General features: G+C 38.8%; 1 protein-coding gene across 1 annotated transcript; it reads left to right on the top strand.

Annotated features, from left to right (window-relative positions):
- The first annotated feature begins 776 nt into the window (after positions 1-776).
- Positions 777-23039, top strand: LOC118774399 (cadherin-related family member 2-like). Its single transcript, XM_036523745.1, has 24 exons — positions 777-900; positions 4979-5118; positions 5842-5931; positions 7291-7380; positions 7615-7737; positions 9420-9563; positions 9684-9759; positions 9849-9967; positions 10178-10402; positions 11095-11250; positions 11738-11902; positions 12023-12084; positions 12432-12681; positions 13237-13476; positions 13999-14068; positions 14523-15116; positions 15303-15369; positions 18644-18712; positions 18939-19081; positions 19287-19389; positions 20558-20674; positions 21556-21639; positions 22251-22308; positions 22893-23039. Exons 1-24 carry the CDS (start codon positions 777-779, stop codon positions 23037-23039), a joined length of 3456 nt encoding a protein of 1151 aa, XP_036379638.1.
- The last annotated feature ends 4794 nt before the right edge of the window (positions 23040-27833 follow it).

The following is a 27833-nucleotide window of genomic DNA, read 5'->3' as shown; positions in this document are numbered from 1 at the left end:
ACCCCAGAGTCTGAAAAAGTGGCAGCACCTTAGCCGTTGCATTCTTGTTACTCAAAGTATTGGGCTGTTGAAATAGAATTACTCATTAATGACAGCTTAGGAGCCACTGGCTCGGGTAAAGACTGTGCGGCAGCCAGAACAACAACAGGCACTGAGCCCAGGTGCATCGAGGAAAGGTGCAGAGGAGGCCTGAGCTACCACCTTAGCAAAAAGGCTAAAAATGGCTAAAGCCAGAGCAAGTTACACAAGCTGGGGTTCAAGGGTCCCCCAGAAAGGTAGGGGAGGGCACTGATTCCATGGCCAGGATAGACTCATGGGAAAGGCAAAAGAAACAAGGCAAAAACAGGCAAGGTTACAACATAATTATGGATTGCAATGCTAAAGGGATGGACCAGTCTTTGCGGCCCACTCATTTAACAGCACTGATAAGAGTAGGCAGGAAGAGGGAGTTCAACAGCCTCACTTTGGCATGCCTGCATCCGGATGGGCGAAGAAACAACAGCAGTGGGAGGGATGGAGGGGGCACCCCAAAGCAGGAGTGGACACAGAGGTGGTCTGGGATATCGGACACCAGAGTCAGAAAGAAACCCGACCCACAGAAGCTGAGTGAAGTCGTGTCTAGGGGATACAATTATTACTACCAAGAAGGGGCCTGCAGGGAGTAGGGAGACAGGACTGGCAGAGAGGCCCCCTCTCCTAAGGACGTCACACTTAGCCTGAGAACAAACCTGAGAAAAACACAGTGAGATGACCCCACAGTGAAGTGAGACCCTGGCATGACCCGAGGTGTCCAGGGGGACGGATTCATCAGCTACACAGGTAAATTAACGGCAAAACCAGCAGAGGTGCAAAACCATAGCAGTCCCACTGACGATGAGCTCCGGCTGCGGCGATCCCAAGGTGGGGGTATGGGGGATTGAATGAGAAATTCCCAAAATGACAGGGGGAAGATACAAAGTGACTTGTCATAGGGTCCCAGTGTGCTATAGAATTCTGAGACTGAGATGACTCTGACCTCTACTTGATGGAACTTCCACCAAGGCTTCCATGAAGTGTTTTAAAGGTAAGGAACCAATCAAATAAGTAGCTACCCCCCATTCCCCCAAACCAAAGTCTGATCACAAACACAGTTTAAATCATATTTATACAAAGTAGTTCAGAATATCTAAACAATACTTCCTTTTCAACAAAACCTCCTTTACCTTATTGTCTCTGTCTGTCTAGCTCTCTGTGTATGTGTGCGCTGTCTTTGAATCACCAGTAAAATGGGTGACACTTGCAGAAAGATTGCTCAAATGTCCAATTGCCCAACATAGCTGTTACAATAGTCTGTAGTCATTAGGACCCGGTCCAGATCACTGTAGACTCATTAATTTCCTCTCATAAAAGCCCTTTTGTTTTCAGTTTGTGTTGGAATGTAGGCCGGTGTTTTTTTGCAAGTGGGTTCTTGTTTGTTAACAATGAGACAGCAGTATGCACTGGAGAATCCTAAACTGAAGACAGACAACTACAGGCAGCTGCTCGACTGGACTCTCTAGGGGGGCTGCTTAATTGGAGGAGCTCGTTAGCTTTGCTTTCCAAAACGGGTGTGGTTTGTAGTGGTTGAGGGGATGTTTATGAACCTAACAGCTTGTACAGAAAGTTAGTTTCTCTTCAACGGGAGGTTGCATCCTTAATATTGATGATGAGCAAGTTGGTACCCGGAGGAATTAAACACAGCATCTCCACCTGAGGCCAGGTATGAGTCAAGTTTTACCAGGACTCTTGTGATCCCTCAAAGCTAGACTATGTATTTTATTTTTAGTTAGCTAGCTAGTTGTTAGCTAGTTGCACTGTTTGCAAGTTGTTTACCTGGGTGAGAGAGGACTGGACATCTGACGTGCCTCTGTACCCAACTGCACTTCAAGGTGCTGTAACACTGTATAGTTTTCAGACTGACCCTCGTTTGCTGGGGCTGTCAGCCCACAGATTGATATAGCTGCTTGAAATTAAGCTAACAGACCACAGAGAGGAACTCAAAGAGGAGCAGCACAGTGTAATTGCAGAAGTAATTACAAGTCTCTCTTTTCTGCATTGGCATGGCAGAGAGAGACATGGTGTCAGAGGATTTCAATTTTTATGAAAATGCAGTTCAAAATAAACTATTGTACTCTTGCACAGTTGCCCTGATCAGTGTGCATAAGGTGTAATATTTCACTGTGGTCATCCTGTATGTTTAGAATAGGACAGTACACTATTATTCACGTGCTGGGCAGGGACTGTACAATCAGATATTTACAACCTACTGTTAAACTAAGGAGCTGCTATATGCAGGCACTTGTCCAGTTGTCTACCTCCCTGTTTTTAGGAACAGATTTACCAGCTGGCAACACCACCCTAAGCAGATTTATCATGGGTCTACAAAGTGAGAAGGCTCAATCAAGGACTACTCCATTCTGTGTGTGTCTCTCACTGTATGCCAAAGATTAACACTTGCAGCCTGGGAGCCTGATTGGAAAAGCTCTTAATCACGGTTGGATCCAGCCAACACTTATCTGGCCTTCACACTTTCATCATTCAGAGGGACTCACCTGAAGGCATGTTGGGGAAAGCTGCCGAGAAAGTAAGCCAATCTTCTGTATTTGCAGGATTTTTCTTGATACAACAAAGTAAATTCCTTTTACAAATGCTGCAGCAGTACACAAAATGAGTTTGCTTTTATAATAGTTGTAGCAGTATGTATTCGTTTTTGTTTTTTTAATCTTACCTGTAGCACTATAAAATAATTTTGTATATCTTGTAGCATTATCAAAAGGAATTTGTTTCATCTTAGGTCTAACAGTCTACACAAAAAATGTATCTTTTTGCCTTTGTTGTGGCAGTATGAAAAGAATTTGCTTTGCCTTAGTTGCTTAGTTGCAGTTACAACTGCACAGAGATGATCATGGTTGTGTTTCAAATCCAATATTGAATTCTGAAGTAAATCATGGTTTGTCAATCTATGAATGACTCTACTGTATAGTTTTGATATTAATAATTAATGATAATTATTATTAATAATAAGGAAGTACAGTATATTTCAAATCAGCCTTATCAGTTTTTCTTGCTTTCAGGTCAGTATTTGCATAAAAGATACAAATGTTTTTTCCTCAAATTCATGAAATATTAACAAAAGCTCACGATGCAGAAAAGCTGTGTTGCAATGTCTTCACTTTCTTAAGTTTAAATTGTAAACACAAACATGGCGTTGTGTAACAAAACTAAAAAGCTGTGACTGGATCACTTCAAAAATAGTCACTTCGAAATAGGAAAACATTGTATGAAGTAATAAAACATTACTCTTTTGGCCAGGAACCACTGTTATATTTTGGGAGAACCAATTCCGTTCCACTGGGCCAGAAATCACAGCAAAAATAATCTAGTTCAATGTACAAATTTTTGGATAGGCCTGTGCACTTGATTCATGGTTTATGTTGTATCTTAGCATACACATTCTGGGTCCTTGTATGACCTCCAAAGACATGAATCTCACTCTTTGACTGTTAATAATGGCAATATGCAAATTGAGCATGTGATCCATGCCTTCCTGTGGTGAATTACTTAGCAGTATTCTTTATTTGCAGTTATCACAGGGGGTGAAGGTGGCAGATATCCTGCTGCTTCTATTAGCATTCTTTCTCCCAGCTGGTAAGTTTTTGCACTTACTTCATGACTTTATTTAGCCCCTTAGTAGCTCCCTGAGTTATCTGCTGAGATTGTCAGTGATTCCTGAAATAGTATAGTTTTCAGTGTGTAACTATTGACATATTGTTGATGGCTGCTGATTGGCTGATTATTGGAACACTGAGGGCTGGATTCATTCACCATTTCTCCTTAACTTGGGCTCACAATTAATTGCACATGCTTGCCTTTATTGGTTTAAATAATATTGTATGAAATGTGAGATTTTTTTTTTAATTTTCTTTTATGTGATTTGTAATCACATAAAAGAATGGCAAAATAAATGTTGTAAAGGGGCTGGTACAGGTGGCAGTGTAGTGTAGTGGGTAAGGTGCAGGGCTTGTTACCAAAAGGTTGCTGGTTCAATTCCCCACTGGGGCACTGCTGCTGTACGCTGGGCAAGGTAATCCAGCTATAATTGCCTTGGTTAAAAATATCCACCTGTACATATGGATAGCATTGTAAGTTGCTCTGGATAAGAGTGTCTGCTAAATGCCGATAATGTTAAAAAAAGTGGTCTTCTATTGTTTACTTTAGTGACTGCTTTACTAACTCTTGTCTTCAAGCTTCTGGGAACACCTCTCCAATTATACAAATGACTTTAATCAATTTAAGAGAAGACATACCAGTGGGTATGTATGTGTTTGTCACATCTTTTTCTGTCTGGTCTTTTTGTTTTGCTTTATAGTGTGTTTCGAGCAAAATAAATCAGACTTTCATATTTACCAATTTAGTCTATTCAATATGAACACCATTCAATCATTCAAACTAAAATAAAAGTTTATTTGTATGTGGAGTTAATAGGGAGACTTTTATTGCAACACTTGAGGTATACTTCCTGACGTTTACCATTGTAACTGTATTGGTAATTGTGATGTTATTGTATCCCAACATTTCATGGTAATATATAGTACAAGAATTAATTTAAAGCAACAAAAAGTTACTAGTTACTTGGGATGCAGATTTAATGTTTTCTTTTGGACTGAAATGTTTGTGAATAAACTACTGAAAACACTGAAATCTGTTTGCTGACTTGATCTTGAAATGAAAAAGTAGTTTCACACAGACAAACCAAAAGACTACAAACAGATTTTTTCTTAGTAACAATATCACACAAAACCTTAAATTCAGGTTCATCACTTTGTTCCTGGATGCATTTCAAATGAACAAACAAAAATTGCATTTCTGGCAGATTTATTACAATAACAGGTTAGAAAATACTTACCTATGGAAGCCTAATGACTAATGACTAATGACTAATTTATTATGTGCCCATTAGGCCATTATGCCTTCACAATTCTGGCAACCGATGCAGAAAATGATCCTTTAACCTACAGCATCATTGGAGAGAACAGGTTCTACTTCAGTGTGAATCCAACCACAGGAGATGTTACGGTCAAGTCACCTCTTGACAGGGAGGTAAGAACCTTGCCCTCATTTTAGTTTTTAATTTACTAGACTGGGGTGGCCAAACGGCAACCCTTCAGAGCTCTGCATGTGGCCTCAGAATTGAGTGTGAAGGATGATTAAACCATATCTATTTACAAACTGGAGTGATGCTATGATGCTATGAAAATGGTCTTGAGTCCTCTGAAATATAAAATGCAGTATTCCACTGTAGACAAATACGAGGGAAGAACTGCAATTCAACTATAGTATAAACAAAAAAAACAATAATATTTACAGTATCATTTGAAATTAACAGTGCTTTCAGACATGACTGCAGAGTAATTATATCAGTAAAAAAACATTGTACTAAATGTGACCATTTATTATTAAAGCTCGGGTTTGATTGTAAGTAAACGTGAAAGATGCCACAGAATGATGAGCACCGTAGAAGAAAATTTACTATTTTACTCCTGCCCACAAACCAGCCTTAGTAAACAAAGTGTAATGCACAATTACAAGCAAAAAAAGTGAACACGGGATAGAAAAACAAGACTTTGGCCATGCTTTTAGTTAGTTTGTTTTTTGACTTGTAGGAAAAAGTTACCTTTAACGTGGAGTTATCTGTTTCTGATGGAATGAACGATGCTGTAAGTAAAAAAGCTAATATTTATCTAAATAATTCAATGATGGATTCTTTGACTATATATGTATTCACTGTTACTTAACTTTAGTTTTCTCTGGGTATCTGGACAGGTTCGAAAAACACTGATTGTGATTTTGGATGATGCCAATGATAACCGGCCCATATTTGTTGATGCCCCATTCAATAAAGATGTCTTAGAGGTAAGTGATGCTAGTTAATATAATTCATCATTATACATGCTAGCATGATTTAATACGCTAGTTCAGTGTGCACAAGGCTATTTATTATTTAAGATGTAAGATATCTGAGCTAGCATTGCCATAAATTAGTGGCAAAAGGTTTTGAGCCCACTGTCTCATATTTTATATTCTAAAATTTCTCTTTAAATATTATTCTTGCTAAGGGCATTGATAAGATCTTAAATAGGATGAAATATTTCATTAAAAATGTATCAATATTTGTCTTTAATTTATTTTGTCTTTTGGCTTTCCAAAACCACTTTTCTGTGTATGTGTGTGCCTCCCTTTTCCAGTTGGGAGTTCCCCATTTTTAAAAAATGTCAAGAGGTCAAGAGATAATAATCTCAACATTTTTAGATTTCCAAAGATACTGACAGGATCATCATATTAACTTGGATTATCATACAATATGTTTTTGACATCATTATCTTGAGTTTGTGAAATTATGTAAGCATTTTGGTCAAAGTTAAATCAACCGTTACTGTCAATATGACTGTTGCTAGTTTGAAAGGACTGCAGATCAGTTTGGGTTTCGTTGATTAAAATTCAATGCAGTGGCACTGTATGTGATAACGACAGTGCAACATCTGATGATGTGTGTTGTGGAATTTTGCAAAGTTAGCATATTGTATTAAGGGATATGTACTGTATATGGCCCTGGCAGGGTTTCCACCAAGGTTACAATATGTGGTGTTGCTATGTAGTATATATTTTCACAATTTTGCAGCCTATCCATCTCCTTAAAAATGTATTAATTAACTTTTATTAATGTTGGACTAAACATCAACAGTTCATTTGACTTTATGGCAGTTTCATTTAGTGGCCTCTCAGTCTCTGATCCTAAATGGCTTATTGCGGATCCACACTCTCAGATATCCTCATTACGCTCTAATTTGTGCACTTAATCTGTTATATAACAGTATCTCCTGCACAGATACAGTATGTCTGTGCTATAAACATAGCTATAACTAGGAAAGCCACTAATCAGCTATTAAAGTCAGCTGCTGTGAGACCCTGACCACCTGATAATGCATACTGTAGAAGTTTTAAATCTGTTTATGCGGGGGGAAATATCATTTGCAACATAGACCAGCTAGTAGTAACACATTGTGTGAGTGCAGCAAAATGGCTAGCTCTATGAGATTCTCAAAATTTTGGTCCAAAGTCTAACACTGACCCAAAAGCTGGACCTTCCTGCACAAAACCAGACATACAGCCACAGTAAGTGCACTAGCAAGGGGAGACTTTGCAGCAGAAAAGCTGTGATTGGTATTAAGAATGCAAGCTGATTTAAGTGGTTCTCTCATTTAATTATCCCAGAATGCAGCTGTAGACACAGTTCTGTTCCAGGTGACTGCCCGTGATGCAGATTATGGCCTGGCGTCACTTGTGAGCTACAAAATTGATGATGTAAGACATTCTCCTTTTCTCATTGTTTGCATGCAACTATGTATCTCTGTTAAATGAATTAGCATTTCTGTAATTTGTGCATGCCACATGTTTTTCATATGTGTGATTTTTGTGAATGTACACAGTATATGTACACCTTATGTATAATGATTATGTCTGTGTGTATGGATTTGTGTAATTTGTGTATGTAGTGCATGTTCTTTCATGTGTCTGTTTTTTACACTTTTCTCCAAGGTTGTGCCAAATGATGGCATGAGTCTTTTTTCCATCTCTGAGAGAACCGGGGAGGTCAAACTGATAGGCAGCCTGAATTATACAAGCAAAAGCACTTTTTACCAACTGAAAATCAATGCGTCAGTAAGTATAAAAATCAGATAGAATAAACAATGCCTCCCTGCACTTAGCAACCCGTTCACGGACTGGCAGCATATTTCTATGATGGCCCCTCTGGTCAATCAGGATGGCTTAATTGGCTGTTTTATTTTCAGAGATGTCAGTCAGTTTTTAGGCAAAGGATACAGTAGAGTAGGATAGAGTAGGGTATGGTAGTTCTAGGGCTAGGGCAGCCAAAGTAGGGTGGGGTGGGGTGGGGTGGGGTGGAATAGGGTAGGGTAGTTATCTGGGTAGGGTAGCCAATAGGCTCAATATCAAAATGCAAGGCTGTTGCCTTATTGTAAGATTTTTTTTTTTTAATCCATATACACAGCAAAAAATGCACAGGAGAATGCACACTGACACTCATGCCTGTCTGCATGTCCAACAGGACAAATACTCATCTTGATTAAAACACAGCAGAGAACTTCAGAATCAGATTTTGAAATTTTTGTTTTGTGATCTGTGTGGATGGTCATGATACTGTCCATTAGTTCTCCAGATGTGAGTCAAACACTCCTACAAACACAAAACGACAGGCAAGGAGGAATACCAGTGGAAAGAGGAGCACATGTGACTATTATTGGATTATCTGTATCATTCTCTTTGAACACTAGTTGCTATGGAGATATGGGTTTTTGAAAATTTGGGATTTTTTTATGCTAACATTTCACAGTACAGACTACAGAATGGAGAGGGGGGTACATGTCATGCCCTGAACATGTTTACAATTTCATGTTTGTCTGCAGCTGCTACAACTTATACCATATGAAAATGCTTCTCTTGGTGTTGCAAGCATGAATGTGGAATAAATTGCTTTATGCACAGAAGAAAAAAATAACAGAACAGCACCTCTCTAAAAATGTGGTTTCTGTGAGCTGAAAGGAGGTATGATATAAACCTTTGTGTCAACGGTATTACATAAAATATGTTTAAGGGTGGGGGATATGCTGTCTTGGGAACAGTGGGTCTGTCAGTGGCCCTGGAGAGGAGGGTCCAAGGGAAACTAGAGTGAACTTTCTGGTCTATTTATTTTTGTTATGTTTATTTTTTTTGTTCAGTGCATCTTTGTAACTGTCCTCATCGGTTGTGTCAGCGCACTCGGCACTGACCTCATCTGCCCGGGGCTGCTACCTTCAGCGACACATCCCTCCCCCACTCCCAAAACGAACACCCCCCGCTGGCTTCTCCGAAGCATTCCTCTTCTCTCTCTCTCTCTGTCATTCACTTTGATGTCACACGATGTCCTGGAAGGCAGCCAATGAGATTTCAGCATCACTGATCTGATTTATTTAAGTTCAACATGGAGCCCTATAGTGCATGTCCACTACAGCGTGCAGTAGAATTGTACATGATTAAACTGTTGACATTCAACCATGCAGCTCAGAGCACACATGGCTTAGCTAATAATATTTGGCTAACAAACAAATGGTGTATTATATTTCATATTTTCAATATAACTTGTAAAAGGCCATCCTTGCTAACTTATTTGATTAGTTACGGACTAGCCAGTTAGCCTTGAGTTGCCTTTACTCTGACAGTATTAAACATTTGCTGGAACTTTGTCCTATGTTATACTGTCACTAGTTAAACAGTTTACAGGCGTTCTATTCAGTTGCACTGTGCAATGCGCTTCCTCTATAACTTTGAACTTTACTCTCTTTAAGGATGGCGGAGGGCCCCTCTTGGATTCTCATGTTTTACAGTCAAGTTCAGCTTTCGCCTTCATCACTGTCATTGACGTCCCCGACCTCCCACCTCAGTTTCTAAACCTTCCCTATTCAACCACGGTCAACGAACAGACTGCAGTGGTGAGCGGTTGTCTGAGAAATCACATTCTGAATGAGTCTGTGAGGGATGCCGTCTCTCTGGGTGCATACTGAATTGAATGTAGAATAACAGATAGAATCTATGTTCTTTTTGAATTTGAGGGCTTCTCAGTATTTCAAGTACGAGCCATAGATCCTGACACAGGAGTCCATGGCAAGATTCTCTTCAGCATTAAAAGTGAGTTGTCTGATTTCTTATAATTAGTATTTCGGGTGAAAAATGGGATTGTCATTGAAAATTTCAACATATTGATCACTCTTCCCCAGATTCAAATGCACCCGACCTCTTTGAAATCGACAAGGAAAGCGGAATCATATCTGTGAAAACTATGTTTGATCGTGAAGATTTACTGCATGTTGATGCAATTGTTAAACTGCAAGTTATGGTGAGTGATGAAGAGTCTAATAAATTACTTCATTAATGATTTGGCAATTGAATAGCATATGGCTAAAAGAAATAAAAAAAATTTTGTGCAAAATGGTAGGCTAACTGAGAGATCTAGATCAGCACATTGCACAGAGGCTACATAAAGTTTGTGCATTTACACTGTTCTAGATTTGAGACAAGCCTATCAGAAATGTTTTATGTGTTTCAGGCCAGTGAGACTAAACCCAATATCCACGGTGACATTTCCAACACTACGGCAGACGTGCAGCTGAATATTGGAGACATTAACGACAACAAGCCTCAGTTTTACAGCTGCGAGCCTGCGTGCAACTTCAGCGCTGAGGCGTGGCAGTTCACCGGAAGCATCAACGAGCATTCCTCCGTAGGGGTGCCTGTTGGAGGGCTGAACATTCTCGCCCGAGATCTCGATGAGGTCAGCTATGGCCTATCGCTTCCTTACATGCTATTCTGAATTTGTGTAGTAATGAGAATAAATCACATCCACAGGAAATAAATTAATTATAATGTGAAGTCATATGTTCAGAACCGCATCTCAGAGCATATGAACACAAGAAGTTTAGTCACAAAAAGAGACCATTCAGTGCAACTAGGCTCATGAACTTGCCTATTGTCTAGAGAATATCTGGCACTGTCAAGTGTACTCTTGAACACTCTAAGGGCCTCTGCTTCAACTATGAATCTTGGTAAAGCATTCCATACATTTATACCTCTGCAATACACTTCCTAGGGTCATTGTGAAATTTACCTTTTAATTGCTAATTATTAAATTATTATTACTAATTTCCAATTCTACCTATGTCCTCCTATTCTTCTAACACACATTGAAATAGCTTTTGTGGTCTATTTAATATATCTTTAAAAAAAAAAACCCTCACTCAAATTCCCCTGAGTTTCCTTTGTTGCGACAGAAAAGATAACAGTAAGTTTCTGAAGTCTTTCTTCATAAATTATGTGTTTGATACCTGGAACTGCATTTGTTGTATTTCTCTGCACTTTTTTGAGAGCTTCCACTTCCGAGTATAAATGCAGGCCTGTGGGAATTTGTAAGAATGATTCACGAGGAAGTGCCTGGCTCTTGATCACATTCATTATTATCTCATTCAGGGAGTAAATGCTAGGTTTGAGCTACATCTGCAAGGGCCGGACAAAGATGCCTTCTATGTGTCACCCCCGTCTGCCACGTTGAGCAGCCCAGTGCAGATCCTCATCAAAAACCCCAGTGACGTTGACTATGAGAAAAAACAAACCATGATTCTGGAGGTAGGGTGCATGTTATGCCATGTATGTGAGTGACCAAGTAAGAGGTCTTGGATATTGTCCAATGCCAGAATTACCACAGCTCAGCTGGGGAAAGGGGCTTTGGGACTGCCTGTGTAGATAAGACTGACAAACCCGCTTATAATCACCTGCTTTCCGAGTAAGTGTGTTTTTTTAGGGATGATACATAGTGCTAATGACGTAGACAATTTGATGCCTGTATAAAATCGCTATCCTCTTATGGAGTTGCCAGTCAACAGTCACTAGTCAAATAATGTGGCATATGATCTTACGCCACATTAATGAAACCCAGAGAACATTTTAACATAACTTCAAAAATATGTATTTTACAAAGAATTGTTCTGTGAACAACACTGATGAACTGATGAATGTAATCAGATTTAACAATTGTGTTTAATTAATAAATTGATTTCTGAGCTGTCTTGTTGCTTTTTAATGGGTTAAAAGAATAATTCATTTTACCTCACAGGTTGTTGCCATGGACACTTTCAAGACAGAGGACTGCTGCTCAACAGCCACTGTCACCATCCAGATCAAAGACATAAATGACAACAGCCCAGCTTTCAAGAACGAGACCTACTACTTAGAAGTTGACGAGCACAGTCGTACCGGAAAAATTGTTGCTACTATTACAGTAATTTTGTACACTAGTTCTCATGAATGTATTTCATGGGTGTTCACTGGAAGCTGTTTCCCAAACCTACTGTATCACCTGTGCATCAAAGAATTGATCAGTTATGTTTGCCTTTTTTAGGCTACCGATCCAGACACTGAGGATGTGGGAAAAATCTCATATAGACTTCTGCCAGAGAGTATGTAAGTGCTCAACAGCAGGTCATGATCATGGCAGAGTGCATGCACGTATGTATACGTGTGTGTGAGTGTGTGTGTGTGTGTGTGTGTGTGTGTGTGTGTGTGTGTGCATGTGCATGTGTATGCATTCGGTTTTGTTGTTTTGGTTATTTTGTTGTGAGTATGTATGTCTGCGTACATGTACGTGTGTATTCCCACCTATACATGTCTCAACTGGTTATTTTGTTCAAGTGAATCCTTTGATAATACATCAGTAGGCTAATGGGTATTTTTAACTGGGATAGAAGTTTCACTGGCCATGAAAAGCAAATCAGCAAAGAAGAATGTATGGATCATTCTCCACTTTTCAGACTGAAGTACTTTGATGTGCACCCCAAGACCGGCAGGATCAAAGTGAAGGACAGCGGGCTCCTCGATCGAGAGATCCGCGCCGTTTACTCCGCCACTCTTCAGGCAACGGACAACGCCAAGAATGTGGGGACCACAGTGCTGGAGATCACTCTCCGCGACATTAATGACGAAACGCCCAGCATGGCCAGGGATTCTTACATTGACTTTGTGAAGGAGGTGAGCGGTGCTGAGCTTCAGCTGCAGATCCAGGTGAGCCATTCTACATCTGTCTCACTGATATGTTTGAGTTGATATGTTTGAGTCATCAGACAACAGTGTTAAGTACAGACTCATACACACACACATTTGTATTGGATTGTATACAGCTTGAAACGCCTTTACTCTTTGATGTAATAACAAAAACACCCACTATGGGATTCAAGTTGGCTCTGCTTCTAACACAAAATATAACTGGTACCATTTTGAAGGTGGGGCACTGTTGTCCTACCCTTGAGCAAGACACTTATCCAGAATTGCTTTGGTAAATATGCAGCTGTATGAAATGGTTGATGCTAACCGTAGTGAGTCTCTTTGGATAAGATCGTTTGTAAAACAATGTAATGTAAGATTTATGTGGCACTCTCAGTCTAATTTCCCTACTTCTTCAGCATTCTTAACTCTTATGGTCATTTAAAAAAGCTTTTGTCTGGAACATAATTTTTTTGCATTGTCTTTGAAAGCATTGAACTAAGTGATACTTGCGGATGGAACATCAGATGCTCCAATGCTCATTGTGGGTCACCTGTTTGTTAATTCAACCCACAGGCCTTTGATGGAGATGAACCAGGCACAAACAACAGTAAGATCCAGTACAGGATTGAAAGAAGTAATTTCAGTGGAAACTTCACCATTAACGCCAACACCGGTTTGCTAAAAAATAAAGGACCCCTTGACCGGGAAGCCATCGACCCCTCAGCCAATGGGGTGATTCACCTGAATGTGACTGCCTTTGATATGGGTCACCCATCTCTGTCTTCATGGGTCACTGTTACTATCAATGTTGAGGTAATGTATGTCTCTACATCTGTCTAGATGAATGTAGCATCAACCCTGTACTGAATGTGTAGATTGAGTTGTTTGTTTGAAATATCAAAGCACAAGACATTTTTTACTGCCCTCCAATCATCATTATTATAAGAAATGTATCTACTGTAGCTAGTAAACGTGGAAAATGTATTCTCAAACTCAAATATAAATCTAAATCTAAAATTTATCCTTAATTCAAGTGTAACCATTGCAAAGTTTCTGCTATTATATAGACTAAGATTGAGTATTAGAGTCAAGGTGTATTTTTTCATAAGTGTGTATATAAGCAGCAGCTTTAATTGGCATTTGGAGTTGATAAATCCTATTATGCAGATAAAGTCATTACCTTCACAGATATGAAAGAGTGCATGATTCATTTCAAATCACCAAGCCCCATCACCAACATAGCCTAATCACAGTAGGTTGTAACCTTAAATTATTCATTCTGTGATAGTTTATGAGTCATCATCTTTTAAATTTCTTAATTTTTTTGCCTCCTAGGACATAAATGACAATACTCCAAAATTTAAATCTCCCAGTTATGAATTCTTTGTCAAGGAAAGTGAGAAAGGTGGGTGGAATTACTTGATGTTATTTATTGACCCCTACTGCCATATATGGTAACAAGTTATGCTATGTAACTATCACTGTGCCATGTAAAAAATATAGGTTTACCATGACATACCAAGCAGAATGTCCTGATGATGTCATTTACAGTATGGGTGGTGACATATCATACCCTAAGGGAGTGTGCATTTTGAGATTTTGTGAATTTTTATGCACTGCTTATGAAAGCAATCTTCAAAGCAAGGCTTCATGTGCAGTAGATACTCTGAAGGACTCTTCACAGAACATGTTATTTAAAATATCTTACCACAAGTTTACTGTTACTGCTTTTGATTTTTAATTGCAATAAATGTAATTAAAAAGGTCTAAAATTTGTGAGGTGCTTTATGTTTATTGTTTCAAACAACTGCAATGGCTGATAATGTCTGAATGAACTTGTGCTTCTATCCCTTTGTCAGGTGCATTTGTGGGCTCTGTGTTTGCCCGCGACCTGGACCAAACGGAGATGAACAACCGCATATCCTTCCGTATCGCTGACGGCAGCTTCGGGAATTTCATCATCATCGCCTACTTCGAGGGGAAGGACCAGGGCTACATGGGCAACATCACCGTCGATCCTGATGTCGAGCTGAACTACGAGCGCCACAGGAAGTCGTACAACCTCAAGGTTGAGGCCACCGACCTGGGCCAGAAGATCGACGTGATCACGGTGATGGTGCATGTCATCGACGTGAACGATGAACGCCCAACCCTGCCAGACGTGGTGATGATGAACATCAAGGAGAACACGACAGGCCTTGGCGAGGTGGGACGGGTGGTGGGGGCTGACCTGGACACCAGCCACTCTCTGGTCTACAATCTGCTCACCACCACATGCAGATGCAGTGGGGTCGTTGGACCCTGCGAGGAGGAATGGTTCAGACTGGAAGCCACCGGAGCTGTGGTGATGAATGAGGAGTTTGTGATTGACTATGAAATGTGTGACCAGGTTATAATGGAAGTCCAAGCGGTTGATGTCTTCACAGAGAAAGGAGAGAACCACAGTATTCCAGGTAGGTAATTTTGTCAAATCTAGTTGATTCTAATATTGTTTCCAATGCTTAACAGAGTACTGTCCCCCCAAAATGTTATGTTCTCTTGTTGGATCCATGTGTGTAAATTGAAACTTGAATGAACATCCTGTTAATAACTAGATCATTTATATTTTCGGATGACTAAATTCTTTGTTTTTGTTCCAGGAAAACTGGTGATCAACATTGATGACATCAATGACAACATTCCCCAATTCATAATTTCTGACACAATGTTTGGTATATATGTTTTTATGTATTTTTATATATTTTATATACATGTATTTTCTTGTTCTCACATCTCATATTTATTTATAAAACTGTGACCTTAGGATTCCATCATTTTCTGATGTTATATTATCTGTAGAGCAAATTACAAGTTGTGTTTACAATTGCCAGTTCCCCATTAAAATAATAATAAGGCAGCAAATTCCCATGTGTTCATTAGAAACGTGGCTACAATAGTTGTTGGCCTCTTAGAACAGCCACTGTAGCTAACTGTTTTTTTCACCTGAAACTTTTTATTTTCCTTTAGTTGTTGTGACAGAAGGCACAGAAAAGGGGACCGAGGTTGCCCGAATTGCTGTGAGTAGCATTTTGGTATTTTACAGATTGAATCGACAAATTGGTTGACATTGTTAAGCCTGTTGACACAAAATAGAATAGAATAGAACAGCCTATACACTATACACAACAGAAGTACAACAGTACAGAAACATGATAACATACATAAGAATGTCCCAGATTCTGTCCCATGACCCTTTTTTACACATTATTATCTCCATGATACACTTGCACAGACTTGAGCTGAAGGATACTTCACGCACAGTTTCATGAAAGGAGACTTGCGGGTGCCTGATTGACCAGTTGGGGGGGGTCACTGATGACCAGCGCAGCACACTAAACCCTTCTCCCCTGTATCACCTGGCAGACGGAAACCACTTTGATTTGCTCCCGGTCATCCTTTGGAATGAAACCCCTGCAATAGTGCTCCGCCTTGCACTTTTACTTTTACTGGTTGAGCCACTTGGTTGCGATAATATTTTTTTAATATGTCCTCTATATTAATGCTTAATACTTAGTTATGGGTAAATTACCTCTAACCACATGCCTCCATGACTCAATACAATTTTCTGAATGTGCTTTGCATGTATTGGTGGGATTCATTTCCTACTGGATCTCACTTCTGCTTGAAGTCTGAATGAATCTGAATCTGAAAGCCTGAATTTCCCCAGAGCCTAACTCATCATTTTTATTTTTGAAGAAATGTGATTTATATTTCTTCTGTTGATAAGGATAGCATTTCAATAGTTATTAAGTAAGTCTGATGAATTTTCAATAAACACACATTTTAAAAGATTAATTATCCATTTAAGCAAATGTTTCAAGCACAAATGCAACTCAATAAAAGTTATAACTGTAAGACAACACTTCTCAAAAGTAAGTTTTGATTGGACAGATTTCTACTATTATGTTAATGTGAGACAAATTCGCCTGTTGTGTTGTCTAGCATACTCCATCGCAGGTGACACTATAGGTTCTATAAATTGAAATATGATGTGCAGTCAATAAATCCATAGACTACTGAATGATGAAACTGTTATATTATTGTTAAATCAATATTATGAGTAGACTATCTTGCCCTAGATACATTGGTTCATTTAAAACCTGATCTAAGTTCAACCCCTCACCAATATGTTGTATACACTTTGAAGGCAAAAGACCTGGATTCTGGAAAGAATATGGAGATGAAGTTTGAAGTGCTTTCTGTTGAAATAATCCACACTGATAATCGCAAGGAGCCAATGGGGAAAATCTTTTATGCTGAAACCACTGCACGGACAGATGACTACTTGGGAACTATAAGGTAAAGATAGCTGTGAAAATCATGTATCAGTGCATTAGCAGCATTGCATTCTTTGCTTAAAATGGCACTTAGAATATTAATAGTAATACTACTAATAACAATGGATTGCTTTTATATTGCACGGAACTTGATTAATATATCTTCAGCAACTACTTTTGAGAGTGTTAACAATCTTGCATTTTCAGTTTGGAATGACCTTTAAAATGAGATTTTTGCTGAAGAAATTTTAGAATTTTTCCAGTTCAGCTTTGAAAATTGAAATCAATGCATATCCATGAATGCATGACTACAGACTGTTTAACAGAATGCTCATTTGCCTGTATATGTACATTAAACACTCATAGGTCCTTGGGCACCCTAGACAACAACTTAAAAGGACAATACTTGGTAGCAGTTGAAGTCAAAGACAGTGGAGAGCCACCACTTAAAGCAACCACAAAGCTTGTGGTAAGTTGTTACTGTGGACATGCGCATAAATACTGCATCTAGGATATTGAAAGAAAGGCACTGATAAATATGTTGTTCAATTTTTAAATTGCAATATAGAGGGCAACTTCACATGAAATGTGAAATTGAATCTTTGGTTCTTGACCTGACAGTATGATATGTACAAAGCATGTTGGACCACACAAAGTACACCGTAATTTTCATACCTCATCCTTTTATTTGGCAGATTTACACTGTCGACAAATCATTCCGCGTTGGCCTCCGTTTTGAATCACGAGTGGACGAAATCAACAAAAACATCAATTCAATTAGAGGGTAAGAGCTTGACTTCATATCCTATCATTAAGACTTATGTGTGCTTACTATAGGCCAGATTTACACTTAGCTTTGTGTATCCTTGGTTTTTATTTTCAAACAGCATCTTTCTGGACACCATTTTGCGACATACCTTCAAAGGCAGGATATGTAAGAATATATATATATTACATTTACATTTATTCATTTGGCAGACAGTAGGTTGTTTGACCTCAGGTACAATGAAAAGATACAATCGTGAGTTTTCTCATACTTGTAATACAAGAGGGAGGAAGCTGAATGGAGACATGAGCAGAAAACTGGAGACAAAGAATACAGAATACATATTATGAATTTTGCATCACAGCAAATCAACACATCACAAACACTTGTTTTGAATTGCCATTCTGTTCTTCATACCAGATTCTCCTGGGCCTTCTTCTTATTGACTTTCATCTGGGGAGACACAGTAACAAAAGATCTGACATGCAAAACCACAGAAAAAATTAGAATCAATTGACATAAGACAGACAACACATTGAAGTGCTCTGCTGACACTGACCCATGAAAGCAGTGTATCTACCTGAACCTGAAGTCTCAATAAATGTCACGGAGAGGGGAGTTGGAGAAATTTGAAAGATGATTATACTGCGTTGATGAACATTGCTGTTGAAGTGCAGGCATTTACAGTAGATGTATTTTATCCCTTTTTGTATTCAGTGGGACAGAATAAATGGGTGTTGTGGCAGAACAATGTGTTGCTTTCTTGAGTGCAGTCATTGGCATGGAAATTGAATTTTTTTTTTTTTTTGCTTCATGAAGCTTTTTAGAATTTGCCAGCATTCGACTTTTCACAACAGTATTGACTGTTGCTGTATTTGAACTCTCTGTTTAACTCTAGGGCTCTGATAGCAGCCACAAAAGCCACAGTTCATATTATGGAAATCGTGCAGGAAAGCCAGGAAGAGAGGTAGGAAATGTGTTTCCCTCTTGCAAGTAATACAAGTATATTCTGAATCACAAATAATTCACAGGACTTTCAGGGAAGACAAATGTATGAAAAATGAATCTGTACAATCTGTAGACATGGACTTGTATGTTTATGGAGCAATACAGAGGAATATTGTTTTGGTTATTCTGTTAAGCTGTATCGGTGCATATTCTTGTGTAAATGATTTTCAGTAATCATCTTTCAGAGCTTCAGCAGTCACACTGCTGGGGGCATATTTTGTGTACCCCAATGGGAGTGCGGTTAACTCTGACAACGTGGAGCGGATTCTTCAGGAGGACCTGTACTACGCCAACGTGCTGAGACAGTACGGCCTCACGTACATCGTAAGCACAAAAGGGAAATCAGCTACAGAAACAACGAATGCATAGGCTACAGGAGCGCAGAATGGATCCACTCACAATATAACATGACAGATTACATGCTGTTGCAATTACCAAGATCATTTTTCTTCATCAGTTAGTTAGAAGCAGACTGCCTCACTGAGTTCCTTTGTTCTCTCCCTTTATGTTATAGGTGTCCCCAGGCCCAGAAGTGAAGGTGTTTGACCCGGTGTTGTTTGTCCTGATTGGCTTGGTGGCAAGTCTCTTCATTGTGCTGATCGTCATGATGATGTCACTTGTTTATACTCAGAGGAGGTATGTAGTGTGCAAAATATAAGGAGTCTGCTGTGAATAATGTCTTAAAACATGTGATTAACTGCAGCTGGGGATGTTTTTGGGGACTAAAAAAGTTAGACTTCCGCTGGCCTAAGTGCAGGATGTATAAAGCATAGCTTAAATACTTAATTACTTACTTAGATACTATCACAGTAAAAGACACATTTGGCATTACAGCTTGCACTATATGTAAATGCACTATATGAGTTAAAAAAGTAATAGTTCAATACTAAGTGACACAGGAATGCAATTCTGTTTACTGATCCAGGCGGAATTCAACCTTTCCTATCACAGTGGTGGCTCTTATGGTAGTAGTAATTATTGTCTGTCATAGCAACAGATACTTATATTGGAGGAGGAAATTCATAGACTTATGCATTGACAAAATTATTTATTTTCTATACTGTACACCTTCACTACATTATTTTCATTCAGCAGACACTTTCATCCAGCGTGACACATAAGTTACAATTTTATGCATTTATACAGCTGGATATTTACTGAGGCATGTTTAGGTTTATGAAGTCTATAGGAGGTAGCCTAAGGGTACAACAGCAGTGCCCCAGCAGGGAAACCAGCAAACCAGCAAGCATTTAGTTATGAGCAGTGCTCCATATCCCTGTGCCACACTGCTCCTCCTATAGCCTTCATATAACAGAACCTAATAATAATGATAATAAAAACACAATTCAAATGAATTAGATAGTAACCTGCAAGGCCAAGTCCTAACCAAATGGATAATCAAAGCTCTGCTCTTGCAACCACACAGAAGAAACACAACTAGGGACTAAAGACCAAGGTCTCTATGTCAAGTGAGCTAATCATACTTGTTCTGATTCAAAAGGTGATGTCACTTCCTGTAGCAAACATGTCTGCAGTTTTTAACTGCATTGTATTCCAACCTGCTTAAGTACCCATGGTAACATGAGCCAATTGATAGACATTGTTGAGCTGGGTGCCTATCCAAGGTAATCAATGGCACTCTTATCTTGACCCCTAAGGGGCGGTGTCACCTTCTGGTGTGACAGTGCATGCATCTCTGTGCTGCACCATACATATACTGTAATAATAATGATATTTGGGACAACAGAACTGCATAACCCCAATGAGGTGTTCAGTATTAACCCAGTGCCTTGCTGTCCTACAGCTACAGGAGGAAATTAAAGGCAGCCAAAGCCATGAACTCTGCTGCGATGGTGTCAGCAGAGAATCACAAAGGCCACAGGCCTGTGGTCCCTGGAACCAACAAATACTCAGTGGAGGGGTGAGTCTCCAACCCCCAGTTCAGAGGGGAGTGGGGGTGGGGAGTCAGCTAGCCACAGGTGATGTTGTTTCATGTGTGAAAAGGTGAACGGTGAGATGTGTGTGGCCCAATCTGAAGCAGTTTTAATACAAGCCTTTTAGTGGAAGTCTAAGTACAAAAGAGAAGACACAACTTCTAACACAGTTTCTTATCATATTCAAATGTTGTTGTTTTTTTTTTTTTGGTAAACTATATCATTTCATTTGAATGCAAATGTGCACTAGACTTACACTTGTGCTCTTGAATGGAGATAGAATGTGAAATGATGAGGAGTGAATTATTGTTCTGAATACCTTCCATACCATACCTGAAAATACGGTGTGGATACTGTATATATCTTTAAACATTGTGATTAGCCATAATATAACACCTCTGAAATTGTTGTGAGTCCACCACCAAAAAAGGGATGCTTAACAGCAGCAAATAAATCAATCAAATTTTATTTTTCTAATGCCCGTCTGTACAGGGAACATTTCAAAGACCACTTTAAAGGATAGTGCTCAAGGAAACATATAACCAAACAGATTTGGATGTACAGACAAAAACTGCATCAGAATTGAATTTGCTAAAATTACGCAAAGTTTTAAAAAGACTGTAAGAGCAATGAAAGCTAAACTCGATGAGACAACCTCAGAACGTCCATGAGGTATGTATAACAATACAATAATCAGAGAAATCCCTCACTGATGAGTACATGTTCTATTTCCATGCTAAAACCATGGCTGGTTCAGGTGTGCTGGATTGTAGTGCGGTGTGTTTTAGATTAGAGGTTGTGCCATGCTTTTATGATAAAGAATTAGCACTATGTTTATGGAACATGCTTCATTTGGTTTATCCTCTAGAGCCAACCCAGTGCTGAATATGAACATTGACATTACCACTGACCTGGGCTTTGATGAAGAGGGCTCGAATGCAGACAGAATAAGGTAAAACTGTATTTCTTTCCTTTTCTTCTCATTCTCCTGACAATGTATGTCTGTGGGTTCACTAATCATATGCAGTATGTGATGTAAGCCTCTTTTTTTTCAAAATGTATTCAGCAATTAGTTTGCAGGCCAATGGTATCTTAGCCCTGTGCTAAATTATGCAGAGTTCTCAGATAAGTAAAACTCTATGAATGTCACCAAAGAGCTGTGAAAATAAGAAGAGCAGTCCTGTCTCGAGGAATAAAACCTTGTGTCTTAATCTTTTGTCACATTATATCACATCTGTGTCAAAATATGCATGCTGTACACAATAATCTCACATTCCAATATTTTCCTCCTGAGTTTTTCTTATCCTGTTGCAGATAACCCTCTAGAAAACAGATATTATATATCATAGAGTATTATGATGTATGTAATAGATGTATTCCATGCAGTATTATTATTTCATTTGAACTCTTGAAGCAGATTTCCACATCTACCCTGCAGAGATCATGCTTGCATCATGATCTCATCATTTTTGAGATCATGGCCATCATATTGAGATTTTATTTTATGAATGTGCACGTATGTTTTTTGTATTTAAACACTGAAACTGTTTCCTCTGTTTCTAGTGTTAACTCTCTGGAGATTGATATGAACATGACTGAGAAAGACACAGTGCCTATGATGGTAAAGAATAATTTTCAGCAAAAAATGTCAGAAACTAATCTGTTACCTGACACATTTCCTGCTGTCCTACCACTATCTCTATTGTAAATGTGTATTCTTTTTCCATCAAAGGAAAGTCAACTTTGATCTTTGTATCTCTGAAAAATGGTACAACAGAATTGCATGACATAAATTCCTCAAGATAGATTTGCTTCACAAAAAGGAAATACTAAATTATGTTCAGAATTTGTGTATTTTTTCTGCTCCACACCATTAACAGGATCTATGTTCTAGACCAGTCATGTAAGTGCACGATTTTAGGGTTCAGGGTAGTGCAGTGCCTAGTATCTCAGTCCCATGACAACTGCACATAAAAAAATCTTCAAAAGGAAATACATTTTGATTGATTTTATTTGAAAACATCCCAAAAGCATAGATTCATGGTTTCATCTTTGTAAATTAAGAATAAAACACATTGGCCTGTGGAAAGGTAATCCTCATATTAAAGAAAAGGTGGGTACAGGCAGTCATGTTTGCAACAGTCACACACTGTGATACAGCTGAATGGAGGCTCTCTGTGGTCTGTCTGTGTTGTGTCCCGTTAGATGATTGAGGAGGAAGATGAGGAGAACACCAGTGACCCCCGCTACATCGAGCCCCTGGGGGAGGCCCTCGCCCAGCGAGACATGACAAAGGGACCTGGGGAGATGCAGGGTGTGGTGAACCCTGCCTTGAACACAACAGACCTGTGAACTCCATCCTAACTGCTGCACACCTCAACATCGGACCTGAACACGACAGACCTGTGAACCTGCCTTCGACACCACGGATCTACATACCTATTGCCTGGGTCCTGACACCATTCTAACCCTAGGAGCCATTGCAGCTATTAGAAAAAAACAAATGGGTCCAAAATGACTTAGCTGGTAAAGCCACTCATTGCTGGTAAAGCTATGATCTGCCAAGCGTGAATTGTAGTCTGCATAATTGCCTTTGCTCACCTGCAGAAGGATAGGTTTACACAGTGCAACAGCACCTCTTGGTAGCTCGCAAGTTACTCAGTTGTCATCAGTGAGAGATGTGCCAATCCTCCAATTGGTTTTCACTCTCCAGTTATGCACTGGGAGGGATTTGTAGTAAGTGGGGGGGTATCAGAGGATTCCCAATCACTCGCTTCAACTTTTTCTAAACAAGTGCAGCAGGTGTCACAGTCAGGCAAGCTTAATGCTTCATTGGCAATTCCAAAAGTCATGGAGAAAAAAGGCAAAATGTCCAAAAATAAACATTTTAATCCAATTGAATTAAAATAAAAATGTTACTTGGTATGAAGTAATGGTACTTCATAGTACTTCACAGTCCCTCCAGTAAGGCTCTCACAATACAATTTATGTCTCTGTACTTTGTCTTCTTGTCTTACAGTGAATTCATCCTAAAGTCTGAAAACATATTTGTCAGGCTAATACATACTGATCTTTTCCTGTCCTAGTCTACTCTCTGACTGTGGTGATTACATTTAATGTATATGTACCAATAAACTATGGTAACCAATTCAGCTTGGCTTTCTTGAAAAGACATACATACAGTATATTGCTGTTTTGACATACAAATCTGTAATTACATTTCCTTTTTCCTAAATTGTTTTATGAAGATTGTTTAGAGACATCATTTTTTTTCTTAATTGTTGTTGGTTCAAGCATTCATTATTCATAGCTATCAATATGTCCTGATAAATTAATAGTAGAAAACATAATCCTAGTTGTTTTTTTACTGAGTCCTCCAATGGCAATTATGTGACAGTTTTAGGGATTTGCACAGCAAGGAAAAAGATTTCAGGAAGGTCAATGGGCTTGGAAAACTCAGGGATTAAACATTACTGTTTAAACCATAAGGTTTTTAGTCCAACAAGAGCCAAGGTCTGCAACTGTATGTGGTAAATATGCATTGTATTTAAGAGTGTACAAACAGAATTGATTTTACATTATTCCAGTGTTTATTGATGAATGTGTGGCAAGTGCAATCATGTTGTAGAATTATATCCTCTTTTTGAGTTTTTGTTTTTTTTGTAAATCATCCAGTGGCATCACTGTCTGTATTTTACCTATTAAAGATCTGAATACAAAAATGACAACGTATAATTTTGTTCACAAATCTGTTATATGGGAACAACGTATGCCTTTCCATTTAAATCTGGGGCGGCAGTGTAGCATAGTAGTTAAGCAGCAGGACTTATAACTGAAAGGTTGCCAGTTCATTTCCCCACTAGGGCACTGCTGCTGTAACCTTGGGCAAGGTACTTAACCCATAATTGCCTCATTAAATACCCAGCTGTATAAATGGATAACATTGTAAAAAAAAAAAAAACGTGCAACCAATGTAAGTTGTTCTGGATAAGAGTATCTGATAAGTGCCAGTAACATAATGTAATCTCCTCATGAATTATTAATCTAGGGTATATAGGAGAGTCTGCCTTAGAACTAAAGTACAATCAATTTGGTATAATTAATATTGCTTTTGCAATACTTCCATTACTATTATAGCTCATATTACTGTTGCTATAGCTTCAAGCATTGATCAGTACCTATTGTTTGATTTACTGATGGGGAAAACGATGAATATTTATGTTGAAAGTTCAACTATTGACTGTTGAAGTTGCAACCTTCCTGAACATATTTACTAATATGAATAATATATTTTCAAAGAAAAATCAGTGGTGGTAAAATAAACCAGAGTAGGTGAATGATCCCCTCTGTATGAAAAATGGATCAAGCTTAGCCTGGAGCAAACTCATCAGAACTCTTTATGAGATGCAGCTGTATCAACTGCACCAGTGCAGCTGCATTTATTCATGAATTATCACAATGACAAGCATACACAGGCAGGAATATGACAACATCCTCATCCATCTTCAATGCTGGTAAAAACAAGAACCAAACAAGCACTGTTGAGGGGGCTGAGCCTACCATTCCTTATCACCATCTAGTGGTAAAACAAGATACAGCTACTATTGAAGGAGTGTGGGGGAGACGCACATTAGACAATGAATGAGTAATATTTATAGGACTGTATTGTCCAGTCAGCAAAAAAACAAATCTGCACATTTAAGAATTCTTTATTAAACGTTATACTTTATCTAATAAACTTTATTTTTTACAACTTTATGTCAGATGAACATACATTATGTATGAACGATGACACTCTTCACAATGAAAAATTACAATTTCTTTTCTACCTCTTCCAAAAATAATTCAAACAGTTCAATGGCTATGTTATGAACCAGTGCTCATGGTGGATCAAGCCACTGGGTGCCAATTACCAAATGATTTCAAGATTCTTGAGTCAAAAGTATTGGCACTGTTTAAATCAGCATTTAGATGACTTCTGGTGTAACTAAATAGATATTCACAAACCAAAAAAAAATTACAAACTTTTTTTTTTTTAACTTTATTTTGTAGTTCATTCCATTTTGGTTTGTTATGGCCTGTACCACTGGTTCATGTTCACTTCCTGTTCATGACGATCCCAGCTTCTGTCCAAAGTCCTTGATGGCGTCTGAGGCTTTGCCTGCAGCTGTGCCTATGGCTGTCTGTGTTTGTTTGCTTGCCTCATCAGCAGCTGCAGAGAGTGACATTATTTTAATGTATCTGTATGCATCAGTTACTCACCAATGAAGCTCCTTCAAGAATATCGTGCCAAGAGGGACCCAGCCTAAAAGGCATCATAAAAGCCTTCATCCACACAGACACATGAAACAAGGATTTAAATGGCCAACATTAAAAATAACCTGCTAATAAATGAAATACAAAGATTGAAAATAACCTGTCTTAACAAAAACTACAAATATGACCAAACGGAGCATAAAATATGTTAGTAAAACCTAAGTACACAAGGGTAGCTGGATCGGAACTGAACCCAGAAATAGTGTGTGAAGGAATGGCTCCTAGTTGTTACATATTTGACAGTCTGATCAGTCTGATTATTAAAGTGGGTCTCAGCCTTGGTCCAGGAACCACACTGTGTGCTCTGGTTTTACTTCCAGCAGAGCTCTGTTAATTGGTGCTGTTAATTGAACGCTGATCTAAATTTGATATCCCTCTGTTTAGTCTGTTATATGGGGAAAGAAGTCTGCAGTTGGTGAGTGTGTGTACTAATAAAAAAATATATCAAGTTGTTAATTTGATGTATTTTTGTTCGTATCTGTCCCTTGAGGAAATCTGAGGCAGATGTCTCAATTAAACTTAACTGGTGGTGCAATTCATTGTTCCACTGATGAAACACTCTTAATGAAGACGAATACTTGAAGGTGAATCCTTGCCTGAATTTTATCTGAGGGGCTGGATGGAAATAAAAAGAGAAGCACCTTTACGTGGTTCCTTCTGTTGGAACACATACAACAGCAGTGTCTATAAAAAGGACCAATTGCAGGTATGTGTGAAGTGGTGTTAAAAGCAGATCAGTCTTCAACTAACAGCTCAATGAAACCAAGTGAACAGAGAGCTCCGATGGAATAAAAACCAGCTTTGTAGCCCCACGACCACGGACGGGAAACGCTGGTTCAAAGTAAGTGGCGAGTATAAACAGACCACTGATTAGTACATCTTAACTGCGACAGCCAAAGTCCAAACTCATCTCCATGGTGATGATGTCATCACGTATGCACCAGGTATACAGCAGTCCATATCAGTAGCTTTAACCCTACACTGACCTGCAGCCAGGATCTATGAATCTAGATGCAGTATAATTCAGGATGCCTCCTTTAAAACATGACTGATCGGTTGTTATATTTTGACATTTAAAATCATTTGAAGTATTCGAGCAATATTCATTTGAGCTTTCAAATGATACTAAATCAATCAAACATATTACATATCATGGGAAAGACAAAAGTGGGCAGATAACATCGTGAACATTCTTACTCACGTATGTCAGAGGGAGAAGAGGTTTTTAAACCACGCAAGTTCTCAGTTCTCTTATACCTTTAGCCGGTTTTGAAAATGACGACAATCGTTGTAACGGATGGCGGGTTAACACATTCCAGCTGTTTAATCTCTCCCCTGATGTTTTTTTTTTCCTTGTCATTGAATGAGTCCATAAAGCGCGCTCGCCGTACCGATTTTAGTTGTTTCTTTTGAGGACTCAGCGACCTGCTGGACCGCATCTTGGGCTGCGTGGACTGCAACAGGGAAGAGAATGAGAAAGTTTTTTCAGTGTGCTAAAGAGCGTGCAAATACCAAGGACTGGAAAATTAACCTATCCTAACCCAAACTCATTGTTTTATCTAAGTGAATATTAACTAAACGTAAGCCCGGCAATACTGATTTTAAATATAGGCTACTCGATATGAAGTTTCGTGCTTGCTGTATTTGTAGTTTTCACAAGCCATGAAATTGTCCGTCCCAAGCACTGAGCAAAAACAGACACAACTGAACTACCTTTGTGGCTGTGCTTTCGTACAAAAAACAATGTGACCAGAAGCAAGCCGTGTGTTTGTTCCAGAAAAGAAATATTTAAGATTCTGTTGAAAGACAACTTCACTTTTAATCAATCAC

Source organism: Megalops cyprinoides, chromosome 3, assembly GCF_013368585.1.
Source record: "Megalops cyprinoides isolate fMegCyp1 chromosome 3, fMegCyp1.pri, whole genome shotgun sequence".
NCBI lineage: Eukaryota > Metazoa > Chordata > Actinopteri > Elopiformes > Megalopidae > Megalops > Megalops cyprinoides.
This window is presented reverse-complemented; position numbering and strand designations above follow the sequence as displayed.

What these genes read in the sequence shown, in the direction of transcription:
- LOC118774399 (XM_036523745.1), top strand. Translation starts at nt 777, where the DNA reads ATGACCCGAGGTGTCCAGGGGGACGGATTCATCAGCTACACAGGTAAA. An exon ending in TCAATAAAGATGTCTTAGAG is followed by an intron (nt 5,932 to 7,290) that starts GTAAGTGATGCT and finishes TAATTATCCCAG; the next exon opens with AATGCAGCTGTAGACACAGT. An exon ending in GATTCTCTTCAGCATTAAAA is followed by an intron (nt 9,760 to 9,848) that starts GTGAGTTGTCTG and finishes ACTCTTCCCCAG; the next exon opens with ATTCAAATGCACCCGACCTC.